The 18,945-nt window shown below is 39.9% G+C and overlaps 1 protein-coding gene across 6 annotated transcripts in view; it reads left to right on the forward strand.

Moving 5' to 3' along the window:
• Window positions 1–18,945, forward strand: part of acot7 (acyl-CoA thioesterase 7) — a 242,153-nt gene that overhangs the window by 3,225 nt on the left and 219,983 nt on the right. For 5 of the 6 annotated variants that reach the window (XM_059638057.1, XM_048561846.2, XM_048561845.2 and 2 more), the window contains exon 2: window positions 10,015–10,132. In XM_059638057.1, the coding sequence (XP_059494040.1) occupies window positions 10,015–10,132 (118 nt within the window). Of the gene's footprint in view, window positions 1–8,790; window positions 8,898–10,014; window positions 10,133–18,945 lie in introns of those variants that run through there. The other variant, XM_048561847.2, reaches the window with a different exon arrangement.

The following is an 18,945-nucleotide window of genomic DNA, read 5'->3' on the forward strand; positions in this document are numbered from 1 at the left end:
CAGGTAGAACCCTGCTGGAAAAAGATTTTCACCACAGAAACATCTCTTTGGTTTTTGCCTCTCAGCTGATTTTGGTTCAAATGTGTCATTCAAAGAAGTTCTGAAGAAAGGTCGCTGGACTTGAAATGTTAACTCTGATTTCTCTCCACAGATGCTGCCACACCTTCTGAGTTTTTCCAGAAGCTTCAGTTTTTTGTTTTTGTTCTTTCAGCTTATTTTGTCAACTGTGACCTTCCTTTAACAAATCCACACTTCTGATGCTGATTAATCCGTGTCACTCCAAGTGCAGATATATTCTGTTATCTCAGAATTCTTTATCTCATAACAAAGTTGCTGGAAAAGCTCAGTAGGTCTGGCAGCTTCTGTGAAGAGAAAAACAGAGATAACATTCTGAGGAATGATCACTGGACCCGAAACATTGACTGTATTTTTTTACTTCACAGTTGCTGTCAGACATGCTGAGCTTTTCCAGCAACTTTGTTTTTGCTCTGATTCACAGCATCCCCAGTTCTTTCAGTTTTTATTTTTTAGAAGGGGAAGCACTGAATTGCCTCATAGCTTTCCTTCACCCATAACATAAATTTCCCTATCTTGTTTGTCTGTTTATGAGTATGTATAAGGAGTAGATACCTGATTTGAGTTTTAATTTGTAGTATTATATGCTGATGGTTTATTCCTGTTTGTCTATAAGTGGAGTCCAATTACTTCTAACAAATAGTATTTCTTGTCAAGCAAAGATGCTTGGTTAATACTTTCCACTAACCTGGCTCTGAAAATCAGGTTACTGGTTGAATTCTGTGTGCTTATTTTAGCATCCTTAGCTTTTGTGATGTTTCCAGGAAAAGTGGCGCTTGATTTCCAGCATACTACCACAGTGAGTCATGACATCTACTTTAAATATTTTGTTGAAAAAGTTGTGAAAATTAACAACACAGAAATAAGGTTGATGGGCACAGATGAGAGAGCATCCCTATGGTCTGGTAGGACAATAGCAACTTTGCTTTTTTACAATCTGGAATTCTCCAATCCAGAGAGTTGTAGGGGCTAGATCACTGAAAGTATTGAAAAGGTGTTAGATTTTGAAGTATCAGGGAATTAGGGCTATCATGAACTGGCACAAAAGAGGGATTGAGGAGGAGGCAGATCAGTTATGATCTTGTTGAATAGTAGAGAAGCCTGAGAGGCTGAATGGCCTATTCCTCCCCTCTTCTCTTATGTTCTTCATCTTGTTAGGGGGTATTGGGCTGCAGTTTCTCCAAAATCCAATTGAGTTTTAACAGCGTGTGATTTTAAGTGGCTCACTAACACCACTACCTGGATGTTATCAGCATTTCACTGATTTGGAGTGGGCAATTTAGTGAGTTTGTGAAATTTAAAATGAATAGCAGTGATTGCAGGAGATTTGAATCCTGTAGACCTGGGATTTTACCAACCACGACCCCCTGCATGTACCTGGAAATGCCTGATGGCTGAATCAATCCTAGAAAGTGTGAAAGAGGATTTCCACCCATTATTCAATGATTTTTTTTTCATTCTTATGATAATGGAGAGATTAGAGAACATAGGATTTTTCCCTTTAAAGCAGAGGCAGTTATGTTGTGATTTAATGGAGGTTAAAATTATGAGAAGTTTAGATACAGTAAGTAGGAAGAAACTGTTTTCATTGACAGGAACTTCAGTAACCAGAGGCTTGCTTTTCAGACCCCACCCGTCCTCCCCTCCCTCCAGGGCAAGGGAAGGTGAGGCCTCCCAGTTGGTGCACTACTACCCTGATGCTTCTGTAACATGCTGCTGTTTTAGAAAGTGACTGTAAGGGGGATATTCGGAATAGGAACAGGTTTGCACTTAGCCGACTAAGTTCACAGGCTTTATTAAACACAATGGCGCTTGCATTTGAGAGCACTTACCCAAGATCCTCTTCACACAGGTCCAGGTTCCTTCTTGTTCTAACACCACTGTGACCTACTTCCTTCCATGTGCGCTCAGAAGATACTAGTGGAATAAATATATAATTAATTCTTTACTCTACTTGTGTCCCAAGTTTGTTCTTCCCTCAACTCCAAGTCTCCTTCCACTTTTCTCCAAGTCTCTTCCAGCCAAGACATCAATTTCCGACTTTATCTTGAGTCATTTCTGAGGTCTGCTGTGTAATTTTGGCTGCACATGGTTCTGTTTGGAAGGGATAAACTTCAGCAGATTGGGTTCCAGATTCTTGATGATAACCTGAATGTAAAAGCAGTGATAGTGCTTGTCTAACTTCATAATCTTGATGTTGATCTGGAATAGTTGATAACATCTTTGCGTCCTTGGTTAAAAGTTGTTAACTCCTTAGATGGCTGGAGAGCTGCCAGGAACACTTGAACTGGAAGCTGTTCTTCTGGGAACAAGACAAAAGTGGGAATTCATAATCATAAAACAATATAGTAAGATTGGGCCTACAGATACTTAAAAACTGGCAGATTTTATTTAACACAGCAGTATTGATATGAGAGAACTTTTCATAGGCCTTACACACTTGAGCCAGGCTGCATCTTGTTCTGACATCATTATGACATAGTCCTTCAGCACAAGCTCAGTAGCCACTGTGAAAGTAATGGTACCATTAACTGTATACAGCTGAGCGGCAATGAACTCTGGCTACCCATCTTCCTCCAAGTTACTATATGTGAGAAGCCATGAGGAACTTGCTAAAGCTTGGTGAGGGCAAGAAGATAATTTTCAATTTGTTGTTTGGCAAACTTAAACAGCCTAGAATCTATCAGGTGTAGTGTGGGGAGCCGTTAGGTCATGTTTGTGCTGGAGAGATAATTTTTGCAAAGAGGATTACTCTCTCAGAGCAGGTCTTTTACCTTCTCACTGCCATGTCATCTCTTGTCTGCTGTCTATGGCTGCTGCATTCTGATTTCCTGCTTTGTCTATTCTGCAAGTCAGTATTAAGGTGTCTACTGAATGCTTGAGGATTGTAATCTGCACTCAGTTCCTGCCTCCTGGCACCATTTAGTGCCACTGATTTGGCACACAGCTTGCCAGCAGCTCAGTTAGTTGCTCTACCTTTAAAGGTAGTGCGGGGCTGGGACCAGGAAATGATCCAGACATCAGGTTGTCAGTCCTGGATTGTTAATCAAGCACCAGAGGACACAAATGTAAAGCAATTGGGAGAAGAGCAGAGATAGTAGGAACTGCCGATGCTGGAGAATCTGACATAACAATGTGTAGAGCTGGATGAACAGAGCAGGTCAAGCAGCATCAGAGGAGCAGGAAAGCTAACATTTTGGGTCTAGACCCTTCTTTATCCAGCCTCACAACTTGTTATGTGGGAAAATAGCAGGTTGACTTTGGGTGTGGAGGGTGGGGGTAGTAATTAGATTTTCCATTCTGCAGCAAGTTGTTATTGTATTTTAGTAACTTGCAAAAGGGATTTCGATAGATACGTGATGGAGAAACAATATAGGACTATGGGGAAAGAGCAGCGGATTTGGACATATTGGGTAACAGTTACAGAAAATTGCTGTTGACCAAATGGGCCGAATGGCCCCTGTGCTTTAGGATTCTCTGCCTCTAATTTCCCATCATAATTAACAAGTAAAATCTTCTGCAGGATTAAAAGATTAATACAAACCAGTTAGCGTTACTGTAGATCTGAAATATTCCATAAGCATGCAAATAAAAATATGAAAATATTTTAAGGAACAAAATTGTATTTATCTGAGGATGTGAAAGTTACACAACTGGAGTTGGATTATATGCTCTCCCATTGCTGGGTTTGAAGGCAGGGAAAGCATGTAAAATATACGGGTACCTTATACATCAGCTATTAGCTTACCCTGCCCCCACCAGTTGTGGAATGGCAGTGGGTGATCCTAATGGCCTCTTTCTGCGACTGCTGGAATTTAACTGGTGCCAGGCACCCAATCTGCAGGCTTCCTTTCATGACTGATAATGGGAAGAGGTATCTCTTTAATGTGTTTCCTGGACCCATTGGAATGATTTCCAAGGTGCTACTGTTCCCTCACATCAGGTTTCTTCACTCTTCTCTCCATTTGGGCTCTCAAACTTGGGACTCCCAACCATGACAGCCATTAAGCCATTTGTGACCTGAACTGGCTTCCTCAACGACATTTGAGGAAGGAGAGGGGAGGGGATGTGGTGGTGACGGTCAGGCACCCTGTAAAATATGGTCCTTGAAGTACACTAAGGGTGTGTCATAAGGTGCAGATAGGAACATTGAGCATCCTCTCGGTTTGCGCTTTATCCCTTGGGCTTTTTACCTTGCACCCTTTTCCTCTCTGCAAAAGGTGCTGCCTTTTGTCGGTTTTGTTTATAGTATGAGACACTGATGAACTGTTGAAGGCAATCATTCCATTTGGAGGATCAGAGCTGAGCCTTATCCTTTTCTCTCCAATGCATCATACACTTTCTAGGAAGGGTGTCTGGGCAGGGCTCAGCAGTTGTCATTCTGAATGAGCTTTTTCTTTGTTTTCCGAAGGCGATGGTACCAATTGTAGCAACCTGTGGGTTGTGTTGTACAATGATATGGCTTTGGAAAGTACTTTTTTTTCCCTGAGAATTTATTATTTAAAACAGTAAAAGACACAATCCATGCCTTTTCAGTAATTGGACTGAGCTTGTTGAATGAAAAAATAACTGAATATTTGATGCCAGGTCAGTGGGCAAGGAGAATAAAGCAGAGTTGCAAGCGGTAAGAGACATTGATGGAAAGCAGGAATGAAGAAGGGAAGAAAGCAAAAAGCCAGAGGAAAAATTCCTGTGTACTGGAATTCAGAGTCCAAGTTCAGTTGAACTTGATTTGATTTGAATTCGTTGTCTCAAGTACTCAAGTTCAAAAGTACAGGAATGCAGTAAAAAGTGTATAATGTTGACACCATCTTGAGTACAAGTACTGTTAATGAGAGAAGTCAAAGAGCAGCCTTGACTTCTGCATTCAAAGGTACAATTGATCTTTATTCGAGTTCTTTACCTCACATGTGGGAGATCACTCTGAACCTGGCTTTTCTGTGGATCCCAGATGCCCTCTTAATCCCAGCTGAGATTGGCTGAGAGGTCAATGATGGTATGATTTCCCCAGCGGGATGCAGCATTTTTACACAGTTCGTTTTACAGTAATTGCTTACTACATTATTATTTTTCCTTCCCCCCCTCATTCTGTACATCCAGTTTTGTGAAACACCAAATCAATGATGGACATTCCCCAATGGACAGTCCTAGATTCCTCATGATGTTTACCAGACACTGTAATCATTGGGCCTTGGGATCTTACCATGCATCCCATTAATTCACATTTCAAAGTTGATGGTCATACTGTTTTTCAGACATTTCCCAGACTTGTTTATCTCTAAGGACTTCTTGAATTCTGTTAATCGGTTTATTCATTGCTATCCCTCTCAAATTCCATTCCTCATCTTGTATTTCCCACTGACCTAATCACAGGAGATACAAAAGGAGGTTAGTTCTTACTAGTTGCTGTAAAATTCGTAATATTAGTTTTAATGTAAAGTTAGTTATATGTAAGGCATTATGTTTACACCAACTGTTAGCATTCTTTATTTAATGAGTTGTGAGTAGTTTCTGTCCCACCTGACCTTGGAGGGTCAGTTAGACATTGCCCCTTCATTTGCAGCTGCACTATAACTGATTATAGTCACATACTGTCTTCTGAGATGAAATTTACTACGCCTACTCTGACTAAATCTTTTACCTCATAGGACAACATCATTATCATTAGTAAGACTGAAACTCATTCACGTTTACAGCTCAATGAACTTGTCTGATCTTCTTGGTTTTACAAGACAGAAACTCACCCTTATCGTTTGTCTCTGTTATTTAGGGATCCTACTTTTCTTTTTAATGTTTGCAACAAACTTTAGGCTGTCTGTTTTCACACAGCTCTTATCGAACTACCTCTAAAGATATCTGCAGCTTTTTTTTACAGAACTCCCTGTATTAATTTGTAAAATTCTCTGTTTATAGTAGACTCTGTTACCTGGGATAACCCCATCTCAAAGCTATCATTGTATTAGCTTATAACTCACTTTAATGCTGGATCAAGCAAGGTAATTCTGTTATAGCAGCCATATTTATGCCAATGGGTGACCATATTGTGCCACCTCTAACCAAGGACTGTCCCAACAACTACCTAGGTACAGAATTTTAAGAACAAGGTTGAAAGAATGAACAAATTTAAACATTGCAATAATTATAGTAGAGCATAAAACATGCAAATAAACTTAAAAGTTACACATTGCAGACCTTTTTAGTTTTACATAGAAAATAAAGTTCAAACATTACATTCTTCCTTAAGTGCTTAGTCACAATGGCATCACACTTCAACAAATCACCTCAGGATTGGAGATCCTTGCTGAGGCTGCGCCAAGACCACCAGTCATGGGTTTTATACATGTGGATTTCTAAAGGTCCTAGTTTAGTTGGAGAATTAATGGTTTGCCACTGTAAGGGTAGAGGGTGGTCCAGAAAACCATATGGATCTCCATTGCTGTGGAGTCATGTGATGTTGGGAAGGCCTTGAACTATACATTGGGCCTTTCAGTAATGAAGCTCACTCAACCTTGGTATAACCTAAGCTCACTGGATGATGTCATCAAATGAAATATGGGGTGGGCGGGCTCAGAGGGGGTATTAAAGATAAGTACTTTCTCTCACTTGAACTTTCATGTAAAATGGGAGGTGGGTTTCAAAATCATGAATAGCAAAAAAAACATGGAGGCGATGAGTTCATCCTGGTAGAAACATGTATCAGATTGCTCCTCAAGTGACCTTGAGGATTAGGCTGATAAAATGTGAGGCTGGATGAACACAGCAGGCCAAGCAGCATCTCAGGAGCACAAAAGCTGACGTTTCGGGCCTAGACCCTTCATCAGAGAGGGGGATGGGGAGAGGGAACTGGAATAAATAGGGAGAGAGGGGGAGGCGGACCGAAGATGGAGAGAAAAGAAGATAGGTGGAGAGGGTGTAGGTGGGGAGGTGGGGAGGGGATAGGTCAGTCCAGGGAAGACGGACAGGTCAAGGAGGTGGGATGAGGTTAGTAGGTAGCTGGGGGTGCGGCTGGGGGTGGGAGGAAGGGATGGGTGAGAGGAAGAAAATCTCCCCTTCCCCCACTGCATCCCTAAACCAGCCCAGTTCATCCCCTCCCCCCACTGCACCACACAACCAGCCCAGCTCTTCCCCCCCACCCACTGCATCCCAAAACCAGTCCAACCTGTCTCTGCCTCCCTAACCGGTTCTTCCTCTCACCCATCCCTTCCTCCCACCCCCAGCCGCACCCCCAGCTACCTACTAACCTCATCCCACCTCCTTGACCTGTCCGTCTTCCCTGGACTGACCTATCCCCTCCCCACCTCCCCACCTACACCCTCTCCACCTATCTTCTTTTCTCTCCATCTTCGGTCCGCCTCCCCCTCTCTCCCTATTTATTCCAGTTCCCTCTCCCCATCCCCCTCTCTGATGAAGGGTCTAGGCCCGAAACGTCAGCTTTTGTGCTCCTGAGATGCTGCTTGGCCTGCTGTGTTCATCCAGCCTCACATTTTATCATCTTGGAATCTCCAGCATCTGCAGTTCCCATTATCTTTGAGGATTAGGCTGATGTCTGAACCATTCACAAAACTACCTCAATTGTCATTTCTAATTCTGCATACGTGATATTTAAATCACATTTAATAATAACTTATTGAATAAGAAGTTGTGTTGCAACCTAACCACAGATGGGCCTAGACTGTGTGAATGGGAGTATCAGTTTGATGTTAACTTTCTGGAATGCTCAGCAGGGTGGCTAAGAGGAGCTGGAACTACAGGTGACAGTAAGAAAACATTTGTCTGTCAAGGAACTGAAGACTTAGAGTAAGAGTTTCACAAATCATTCAACTTAACTTTCATGAGAAGAGGTATAGATCTCTAATCATTAAAAAACCTTGCATTTTGGATTATATATCACAACCTTATGTCTCTGAAGTGCTTTACACTCAATGATGGACTTTGTGAAATGTAATCAGTATTGTAGTAATGTATGCAGGCTCATTTTCTGGAAGTTCTCGATTCTTGTGCTCGGCCTTCTTATGTTTCAAGCATATATCCAGCTGATCCTCATTGTTCCGAAGGATGGCCACGTGAGTGAGGTCAGAACGCTGCTGCCACCAGCATTACTAATTTCCAACATGAGACTGCACCTTTGACAGAGAAGGGGAGGGAACCACTTACAGTTTTACAATTTGTGTGTTATTTTATGTGAAAGCAACTTAATTTTGGTGGAAGGCAAACTCATTTTTGAGTTTGAGTCAAAACATTTTAACACTATCGTGACTTCCATGTCTTTGTTAAGATATTTTGACTCAGGAATATACAGGAGGGTACCAATAGAAACATGGCAAAAATAAGCTCAGGAAATTTGAACTGTGGATCACGTAATAGTGCAAACACAATGAGATCTATACTATCCCTTTCTTTCCTGGATGAGAGAGGTAAAGTGATATTTTGCATTTATTTTGGGTGGGGTTATGAAATAATAGCCGTTGTCTTACTGAACTTCCATTTGCTTGAATTCATTTAAAATCAGTTTGCAGCGCCCTGTCTCGTTTGGTGCTTATTCTCTCCCCATCTGATTCATAATGAGGAAAGACAAATCTCATGCAAAATTACACTAGTAGTTTGTGGGTGGTTTCTGTGGAATTTGCAACATCAACAATGACATCAGAAGCTGCACAAACAGAGGATAAAGCTTCTGACTAGAGTATTTGTGGTTTACTGTATTTAGCAGCCTGCTACTTGAAGCACTTAACAGCAGACACTTCCTACTTCACAGTGACAGTTTTTTTTAAAGTTTTGGTTCAATTGTGACACCTTAACCTTCCAATGACGACGATAATCAGGTACAGTAAGCAAAGTTACCGTAGCTTGTATGTTCAATAGAAGTTCTGAAGGAATGCTGTTAGCGAATACGTATATCAACTTAAAAGTTACCGTTGTGTATGCCTTTTCTCTACTGCATCCTAAGTCATTCCTCTGTGAGGGGAGTAATATGAATATAAATTAACTTATTCATGTATACTAATCTTCTACATGTCTACTATTTGCAAGTAGACACTTCCAAGATGTTGACTGAAAAATTAAACAGTGTTGTATCGCTGATGATTTTGCTTTGGTTAGGATGATAGGAAACTGAGCTGGCCACAAACTGTGACTAGATTCTGTAGAATATAATGGTAACATGTTGTGGTGAGCTATCCGGAGTCCCTTATTGGCTATATTTGACTCACTTCAGCTTGTAAAGACTTCTCACTACCATAGTTGAATCTGTCCTTGAACCTCTCATTTTCTACACCTTGTTGGGAATACATTTTTATATTGAAAGGTTATCTGTGGAATATCGGAAGATTTTGGACTATTTGGAAATTCTCAGGTTTATAAGGGCCTTTTTATCATTTCTTGGAAATGAAGATAACACTTGCATGCATGCATTTACTGGAAGTCATCTGAATTTAGAGAAGTTGTGATGTAAAATTTGTAATGAAATAAGAGATGGAGTTTATAACTTTTATCAATGGAGAAACCTTAATTTGAGAGGATTCGGGCCCCTTTGCTAATGGTTACCCCAAAATGCTATCTAGGCTTGGTGTTTTATTCAAATCCAGCAGAGTGTAAAGAAGAGACCTCAGAAATTGCCATCTCAGTCCTAAAACCCTGTGTGCGGAGTTACAAGTGTAGATTCATGTCTGTGGTGTGGAATGTTACAAAATTTATGAATGTGAACCTTGAGTGAAAATGTGGGACTCAGCTAATTGGAATTTAGTCTCCCTAATATAGGGAAACTTCAGCATAAACAGTGAATGCAATACATTAGATTAGAAATTAAACATTAATGACTGCACCACATCAAATACACACTTGGGTGATGCCCTACTCTGAACTTAGAACATACTTTGTTATTATTTACATTTCAAAATAAATTTTGATTTTAATCTTTGGCCACCTTTGTAACAATTACAGGATCATGCGTCCCGATGATGCCAATATTGCAGGCAATGTTCATGGAGGTACAATATTGAAAATGATAGAAGAGGCTGGAGTCATCATTAGTACCAGGCACTGCAACAGGCAGAATGTGGTGAGTTTTGATAAATAATCGTATATTAATTATCAGGAAGTATTGTGGCTCAGCGATAGTGTTCCTACCTCTGTTCAAGTCCCAGAGGTATGTCATAACATATCCAAACAGGTTGATTAAAATAACTATAAAATTAGCAGGGCATCTAAAGCTTGGATGAGACTGAATTGGCTTGATAAATGGAGACACGCTGATGGCACCTTCCTTGAATGCTGATTATCTTTGTAAAATGCTCGTAATAGGCATGCATGTCCAGAAAATGGAGTGATAAGAATTCTATTCATTTGGTTGAGCCATGGTTGGGTTGAAATAACTACTATTTAGTTCAGCGTGGTACTGCCATACATTAATTGCTGCCAGGTATAAGAGCTTACAATTGCAAAAGAAGATACAGAATGTTGGGTATCTTATACCTTATAATAAGAGTTGTGTTGAGGTTTTCTTTTTATTATTTCTCTATGGGACCCACAGTTTTCAACAGTTCATAGCTTCAATCTTACACCAGGTGCTAAAGCTACCAAATACCTCCTAAAGTGGTTTATTTGTTGTAGTGATTTATTAATGTGCCTGTGAAAGTGGTTTGCTCTCCTCCCTGTGGTGTTAGTGTTCCTAATAAATGAGAATCATTGTCATGAGAGGTATTGTAGGAAAGTGCTTGTATTTACATTGCATCCTTATTCTCAGTGAAATGTATTGAAGAAATGAGTTTTCATCAGAGATGTTGATTTGTAGACAAATCCAAGCCATTTTGTATATGGCATTGTGTCAAAAACAGCAGTGAGATGAAAGTTGAGTTCATCTGTTTGTGTTGGTGATGACCGAAAGGAAATATTTGTCATGGTAATTGGAGATTTCTTTGATGTTCTTCTAACATAATCATTTGAACAAGTACTTGGGTCATTTCACTCTCTTGTGTAAGAACGGCATCAGTCTTAGAGTACAGCACAGGTAATTTGTCATGCATAGATACTGTGTTCCAGTGTTCCCTGTGGGTCTTGAACCCACAATATTCTGTATCAGAGTTGTGGGTTCATCTAATAAAATTAAGTTGCTCCAATTCTTTCCCTCATTTTCAGAGTTTTAAAATGCCTCAGAAGGAAAGTGAGCCAGAAAATGCGACCAAATTCTGTCATTGATAGTCCAGTTGCAAGACCGAGGTGCAAAAGATGAGCAGGTGATCATAGATGATAGAATCCGTACAATGTGGAAACAGGCCCTTCGGCCCAACAAATCCTCAGACCGTCCCACCCAGACCCATCTCATTGTAAGAGATGGGTGCCAGTGTACATGTGGTAATCAGCTGCAGTTTGTCTTGGCACTGAGGAGGAACTCAAGCATAAAAGGAAAAGTGGAAAGAATAATTAAAGTTAATTAGCAAATAACTAGCATTTAAAAACAACCATTGACTAGCGTGTCAAGATTACATCAGCCATTCAGGACTGCCCCAAACCCATCATGCATATGCGTGTACTTTCAGCTGAATTCACATGTGAAAATCCTCTTCTGTTACTTTATTATTTATGTAGAGTATAGTAATCCCCATTGTGCTTTGTCAATGATTAAATTCTAATTATTTTAATGGATGTTGGATATTGTGAATCTTTAGACATGTGGCTTTATTTTTTGTATAAAACAAATTATCTCATCCTTGGAAGGATGCTGCATGATGTCCTCAGGGGAGCAACCTCAGAGACATGTATTTTCTGCTGCTGTGGCAATGACTTCTCCTTCATTGTAAACTCAGAACCTAGAAAGTTCAACTATGATTGCAAACAGTTCAGTTTGCAGTTCCTCGTACAGTGAAGCTTTTCTTGTGACTGGACTCGAAATCTTAACTCTGATTTGTGTCTACAGGCTGCTAACAGAACTGCTGAATTTCTCCAGCAATTTTGTTTTTGTCTCAGCCTGACCTGATTAGCTTTCAGGCTTGGGCAGGTAATGTTTGTGCCATTTCCAACAAGAGAAAATCTAACCAACTTCTCTTGACATTCAGTAACTTTACAAGGCATAACATTAGTTTTCAGAAGTATACTGATGCCTAGCTCTACCACCCCACAACCCTTCTTGACTGCTCCATTGTTGCTAAATGTTCAGACTGTTTATTTGACATTCAGTACTAGATGAATAGACATTTCTCCCAATTAAATATTAGGAAGACTAAAGCTATTGCTTTTGGCCTCTCCTCAGACTTTGTTCCCTAACGACTGACTCCATCCATCCCCTGGCAACAGTCTGAAATTAAACCCATCTGTTTGCACCCTGAGATGATCCTCAGTTTTGGACTTCTGACTGCACATTTGTTTCATCTTGAAGATCATCTTTTACCTCCTCTGTAACGTTGCTTGCCTTTACCCTGCGTCATCTTATTGGATTTGACTATTTTGATGTATTTAAAGCCAGTTTAACACATTCTACCTTCCATTAACACGATCTTATCCAAAACTCAGCTGCGTGTGTTTTTGACTTGCAATAAGGCCTGTTCCTTTGTTTTCCCTGTTCTTCAACTGATCCCATCAAATTTTTATCCTTGATTTAAACAGTCCTTGGATAAGCATATAGATAATGATGGGATAGTGTAGGGGGAGGGGCTTAGATTAGTTCACAGGTCGGCACAACATCGAGGGCCGAAGGGCCTGTTCTGCGCTGCATTGTTCTATGTTCTATGATTTCAAACGTTTCCGTGGCCTTGCTCATCCCTGCCTTTACAATATCTTCCAATTCTACATCCCTCCAGTTCTGGCATCTAATGCATTCTCAATCATAATTATTCTACCATTGGCAGTTGTGCCTTCACTTGCCTAAGCTGTAAACTCTGGAATTCCTTCCCTGTACCTATCCACTTCCCAACCTTGCATTCTTCCTTCAAGTCATTAATAGACTTTTTTGGCCAAATCTTTGGTTACCTCACCCAATATCCTCTCATGTGGCTTAGTTTCATACTTTGTTTTTATAATGCTCTTATGAAGCAGTTTGAGACATTTTATTACATTAATATAAGTTATTGTTGTAACGCTTGCCAAATCCCCATCTACTAACATTGTGGGGCCGATGTTGACAGGAAACTCATCTTGACTTGCCACATATATGGCACAGCTATTAGTGCAGGCCAGAGGCAGGAAATTCTTTTGTAGTGACTCATTTATGGATTCCTCAAATTCTCTTCACTACTTACAAGGGACATGTCGGAATTTTGAAGGAATATTCCCAACTTTCCTGAATTAGTGCAGTATTCAAGAAACTGGACACTGTTCTGAACAAAGAATTCTGCTGGATTGGCACCACATCTACCACCTGAAACATCACAACCCCCTCTCACGTGCAAATACTATTACCCTTGTTCTTTCTTTAAGTTTGATGTCTAACTGAGTTAGATATATTCTTCATCATTGTTGGGTCAAAATCTTGGAACATTCAAGCAAACAGAATTAATAGAAGTACCTTCACCTCAGCATTCAGAAGTATATTCCTACCTTCATAAGGCCAATCAGGAGTGGAGAATAACTGGCAGTTTTCCAGAAATTTCCGTAACCTGAGAATAAATTTTGAAAGACAAAAAGTTATTGAAGCAACCGCAGATATACGTAGAGCAAAGAAGGCCTCTGAGTTGTAAGTCTGCTGTTTGATTCTGGACTGCATGGTGTTTTGAATTGAGCGACCATCACATTTCAGTGTACTAGTCACAGTCATGAAATTCTTTGATGATGCTGCATGAATATATATTTGCTAATTTTCAAAGTATAGGCATTCCAACACACTGGTGTCAGGCCGTAGAAATGGAGAAGTCTATTCTAATGAGTCAGAATTCCAAAGAAGGGATTTAAAACAAAAGGGAAACTAAATCAAACAAAAGCCATTGGAAGTCTTTTGGTGACTACAGCCTTGGAATTCTCTCTCTCATTTGTTCAAATGGTCTCTCTCTTGGTCTCCCTTAAATTTACTTCATTTATAAAATAACTAGCTAATGTTAGCTAATGACAGTGTAGGATACTGCTATACTTCTGTGTTGAGAACTTGACAGGGCAGCAAAAACATTGTTTTCATTCTGTCTCAATCCTGTAATACTTTTGCAGGATCAAAGAGGCAGCTTGAAATATGTACAGATTGATTTCTACAAGTAACTTTTGTTAATGTTAAATAGCATAGTGATTGATTCATTGTAGGGAAGGGGGCACCACCTTCAAGTTCCACTCCAAGCCAAGCACCATCCTAATGTAAATATATCACTATTCCTTTAGAGTCACTGGATCAAAATCCTGGAATTCCCTCCCACAGTCAGTGGGTCTACCTACAGCACATGGACTGCAGCAATTCTAGAAGGCAACTCACCACCATCTTCTCAAGGGTAACTCAGGACAAGCAATAAATGCTGGCCAGCCAGCGACACCCAGTTTCCACAAGTAAATTGAAAATATCCGATGCAGATCTACTCAGAACATTTCTTAGCCATTGATAGTGTACCACAAAAATGTAAAACAAGGTAGTCATTAACTGTTGCCTTAAATGGTTATGAATTTTCAGACGATATTTTAACAGTTATAGCGGAGAAACAGTTCAATGCTAACTATCAACAAAAAAAGTTTTAATTTATTTCAAAGAATATTTTTTGCCTTTTTTTGAGTAATGTGTAAAGAAATGATTACATAGTATCTTCAATTATATTCTTACATTTCTACATTGAATGTTGGGATAAAGAAAAAGAAGAAAAGGACTCCATGGATGGGAAACTGTGAAAGTGAATTAAGAATTGAAGTCAGTGCCATTTTCGTTGTTGCAATGCAGACCGCATTGGCAATTGTTCACTGATTGACAGTCTGTATCTTGATGTATTGAATTTCAGCAGAGCAAGTGTCTACTGACAGATGCATGTTGGTCCAAACAGCACAGCCATCTTCTGGACATGAACTCGACCTTTGAAAAGCTTTATTCATTGAGAGAGGTATAGCTTGGGGAGCAGCTTTTTAAGCAATTGCAAGTTGATAAGCTTGAATTGGAATTCATGTAGATTGCCAACATTAGATGTGACCTGTGAAAATACCGAAAGACAGATTATTTTCTGTCATTCTCAGGTCTTCAAGATGGCCAGAAAACTCAGCAGGAAATTCACTTTGTAATGACAAGCCCTTTTTCAACTTTTGATCATAAGCAGTATTCTGTTGCAAAGTGGGAAAAGTGCCTGACTGCTTGTTTTCTACTAGTAGAAAAAAAAATTATTGTCGTAAATGACTTGACACTGACCTGTAGATCATGAGCAAAAAGCCCCTTCCATTGCACTCTTGAAATTAATTTTTTTCATTTGGTCCATGTTATCAACTGTGAAGGCAAAATCAGGGAGACAGATGCTTAATTCAGCTGTAAAAATGCTGAATCTTTTTCCTTCAGTTTCACACAGGAGCCAATGCAACAAAACTAAAATATCTTACACTTGTTATGGTCCCAGTTGATGTTATTTCTGAGATAATAAGGTGTAGAACTGGATGAACACAGCAGGCCAAGTAGCATCAGAAGAGCAGGAAAGCTGACGTTTCAGGCCTAGACCCTTCTTCAGAAATGGGGGAGGGAAAGGGGATTCTGGAATAAATAGGGAGAGAGGGGGAAGCGGATAGAAGATGGATGAAGGAGAAGATAGGTGGAGAGGAGACAGACAGGTCAGAGAGGTGGGGGTGGTGCCAGTAAAGGTGAGTGTAGGTGAGGAGTTAGGGAGGGGATAGGTCAGTTCAGGGAGGATGGACAGGTCAAGGAGGTGGGCTGAGGCTAGTAGGTAGGAGATAGGGGTGGGGCTTGAGGTGGAATGAGGGGATAGGTGGGAGGAAGGACAGTTTAGGGAGGCGGGGACAAGCTGGGCTGGTTTTGGGATGCGGTAGTGGGAGTGGCGATTTTGAAGCATGTGAAGTTCACATTGATACCGTTGGGTTGCAGGTTTCCTATGTGAAATATGAGGTGCTGTTCCTGCAACCTTCCGGTGGCGTTGTTGTGACACTGCAGGAGGCCAGGATGGACATGTCATCTAAGGAATGAGAGGGGTAGTTGAAATGGTTCACAGCTGGGAGGTGCGGTTGTTTAGTGTGAACTGAGCGTAGGTGTTCTACACAACGGTCCCCAAGCCTCTGCTTGGTTTCCCCGATGTAGTGGAGGCCACAACGGGAACAGTGGATACAGTATTCCACATTGGTGGATGTGCAGGTGAACATCTGCTTGATGTGGAAAGTCATCTTGGGGCCTGGGATGGAGGTGAGGGGGGGGGTGTGTAGGGCCGGTGTAGCACTTCCTGAGGTTGCAGGGAAAAGTGCCGGGTGTGGTGGGGCTGAAAAGGTAGATACCACTCTGAAAAATTTGACTTAATTGATTTTTTTTAACAAGGTAGTCTTTCACTAAAACACGAGCACACAGTTCAGCAGATCTGGTTTTAACAATAAAAAAAGTTAATTATGCAAAAGAAACGATAAAATACTGTAAACTAAGCTATTTACATATCACACAATTTGAAAGATTTTGAAACACGATAAAAATATTTTCCCATCAGCCCACATTAATTAAAACTAGTTGAATGCCAGAAGAATCCCTCCTGTTTCACATCTGTTGTTGCAACAACTTTTATTTCATTCCTGCTTTCATTCCATAGGGCCGTAGAGTCATATAGCACAGAAACTGACCCTTCAGTCCAACCAGTCTGTGCTGAACATAATCCCAAACTAAGCTAGTCCCACCTGTCTGCTACTGGCCATGTCCCTCCAAACCTTTGTTATTCATGTCTTGAGAGTTTGGTAGCCTCCTCCTTGATTAGTGTCACAGCTGAACTCAGATGTTCACAGATTTAAATAACCCCTTCAGGGTTCTAACCAAACATTTCTGGTTTGGAACTTTCAAACCAGGACCCTTACACGGTGATAGAATATTTCCTATCAATTATAAACTATTTTCTTTCTTCAGGAGAAACTTTACATGCATCTACCTTCCACCAAGACCACTGCAAATGGAAATCAAAAGTTTTCCATGCTATGGGTTTTTCCCCTAAGTTCGCAAGAAAACAATGCCTTATCCTTGTAAACTGAAAGCACGCTAATGCTCCTCAATGTTCACTCTCTTTGCTCATAAAATTCTTACAATATAAGCAGATTTCCATTATAACAAAAGGACTCTCAATCTCATACTGATTTTAAAAAACCCCATGGCTCCAGAAATACTGATGAGTTAATCATTATACTCTCTCATATGCACAGATCACCATGCACATATCACTAGTTCTAATTGTAAACTCTAAAATAAATGAATGAAAATATACACAAATCACACACCTTAAATCACACTTTGGTAGATACAGAACATCCAAGAACTCCTCAGAAAGAGTTCCAAATTGCCTATGGTTACATGTTTGCTCTTATTTCTCTTAAAATGTCTTTTTACCATCACTGAGATTGCTAAATTTTAGCATACATTTGTATCAGGCGTCTTCACATAGCAATGTAGACTTTATTTTGTTCTGATTGGTATTCTTTTCAATAATCAAACATGTTGTGAGATTTGTGCTTCCATCAGTGATCATATTTGCCAGCTTTTTCCACTCCACTCCTAATTTTGTCATTCAATGGTTTACAGCCTTTAATAACAATTTTTTTGATGTGTTACCTTTTATTGCCTGCGCTGATGCCAATTCTTCTGTGAACTCAGTATTTTTGTGACACCTTTTGTTGATAAGCAAATCTATCTTGTCTACACACAAAATAATGGCATTCAACCTCTATCATTCACATCTTGAGCTCATTCCTGAATTTGAGTTTTGGCTCAAGTCTATTTTTCTAGTCAGACTGGTAATACTGTAAACTAAAGTAGTTGTATCAATGTTAAGGATCCTAGCAAAGTTCCAAAATCACACATCAAAAACTGAGAGATACTACTTCTATTTATATGTGAAATAGTTAACTCTATTTCTGACTTTCGTGATGAGTAAGCTGTTGGAGGTAATTCTGAAATACAGGATTTGTATGCATTTAGAGAGGAAAGGAATGATTAGGGATAATCAGTATGGTTTTGTGTGAGGGAAATCTTGTGTCACAACTTAATTGAGTTTTTTTGAGGAAGTAACTAAGAAAATTGTTGAGGGCAGAGTGGTAGATGTTGTTTACTTGGACTTAAGTAAAGTTTTTATCAAGGTTTTGCATGGTAGACTCATTAGCAAAGTTAGATCACATAGGATTCAGGGTGAGTTTGCCAATTGGATTCAAAGTTGGATTAATGGCAGGAGACAGAAAATGGTGGTGGAGGGTTGCTTTCGAACCAGAGGCCTGAAACCAGTGGGCCAGTTCCACAAAGATCAATACTAGGTACAATTTGGTTTGTCATTTATATAAATGATTTAGATGAGAATATAGAAGGCAAGGTTCGTAAGTTTGCAGATGACACCAAAATTGGTGGTATAGTGGACAATGGGTAGAACAGAATAAAGTCTACATTGCTATGTGAAAATGCCTGATACAAATGTATTTTAAAATTTAGCAGTCTCATTGATGATAACAAGACATTTTAAGAGAAATAAGAGAAAACATGTAACCGTAGGCAATTTGGAACTCTTTCTGAGGAGTTCTTGGATGTTCTGTATCTACCGAAGTGTGATTTAAGGTGTGTCATTTCTGTATATTTTAATATCATTTATTTTAGAGTGTACAATTAGAACTAGTGATCAAAGATTACAAAGAAGTCTTGATCAATTGGGTCAATAGGCCAAGGAGTGGCAGATGGAGTTTGCTTTGGATCAATGCAACATATTGTATTTTGTTAAAACAAACAAGGGCAGGACTTGTATAATTAAAAGTATGGCT

This window comes from Stegostoma tigrinum, chromosome 28 (assembly GCF_030684315.1).
Source record: "Stegostoma tigrinum isolate sSteTig4 chromosome 28, sSteTig4.hap1, whole genome shotgun sequence".
NCBI lineage: Eukaryota > Metazoa > Chordata > Chondrichthyes > Orectolobiformes > Stegostomatidae > Stegostoma > Stegostoma tigrinum.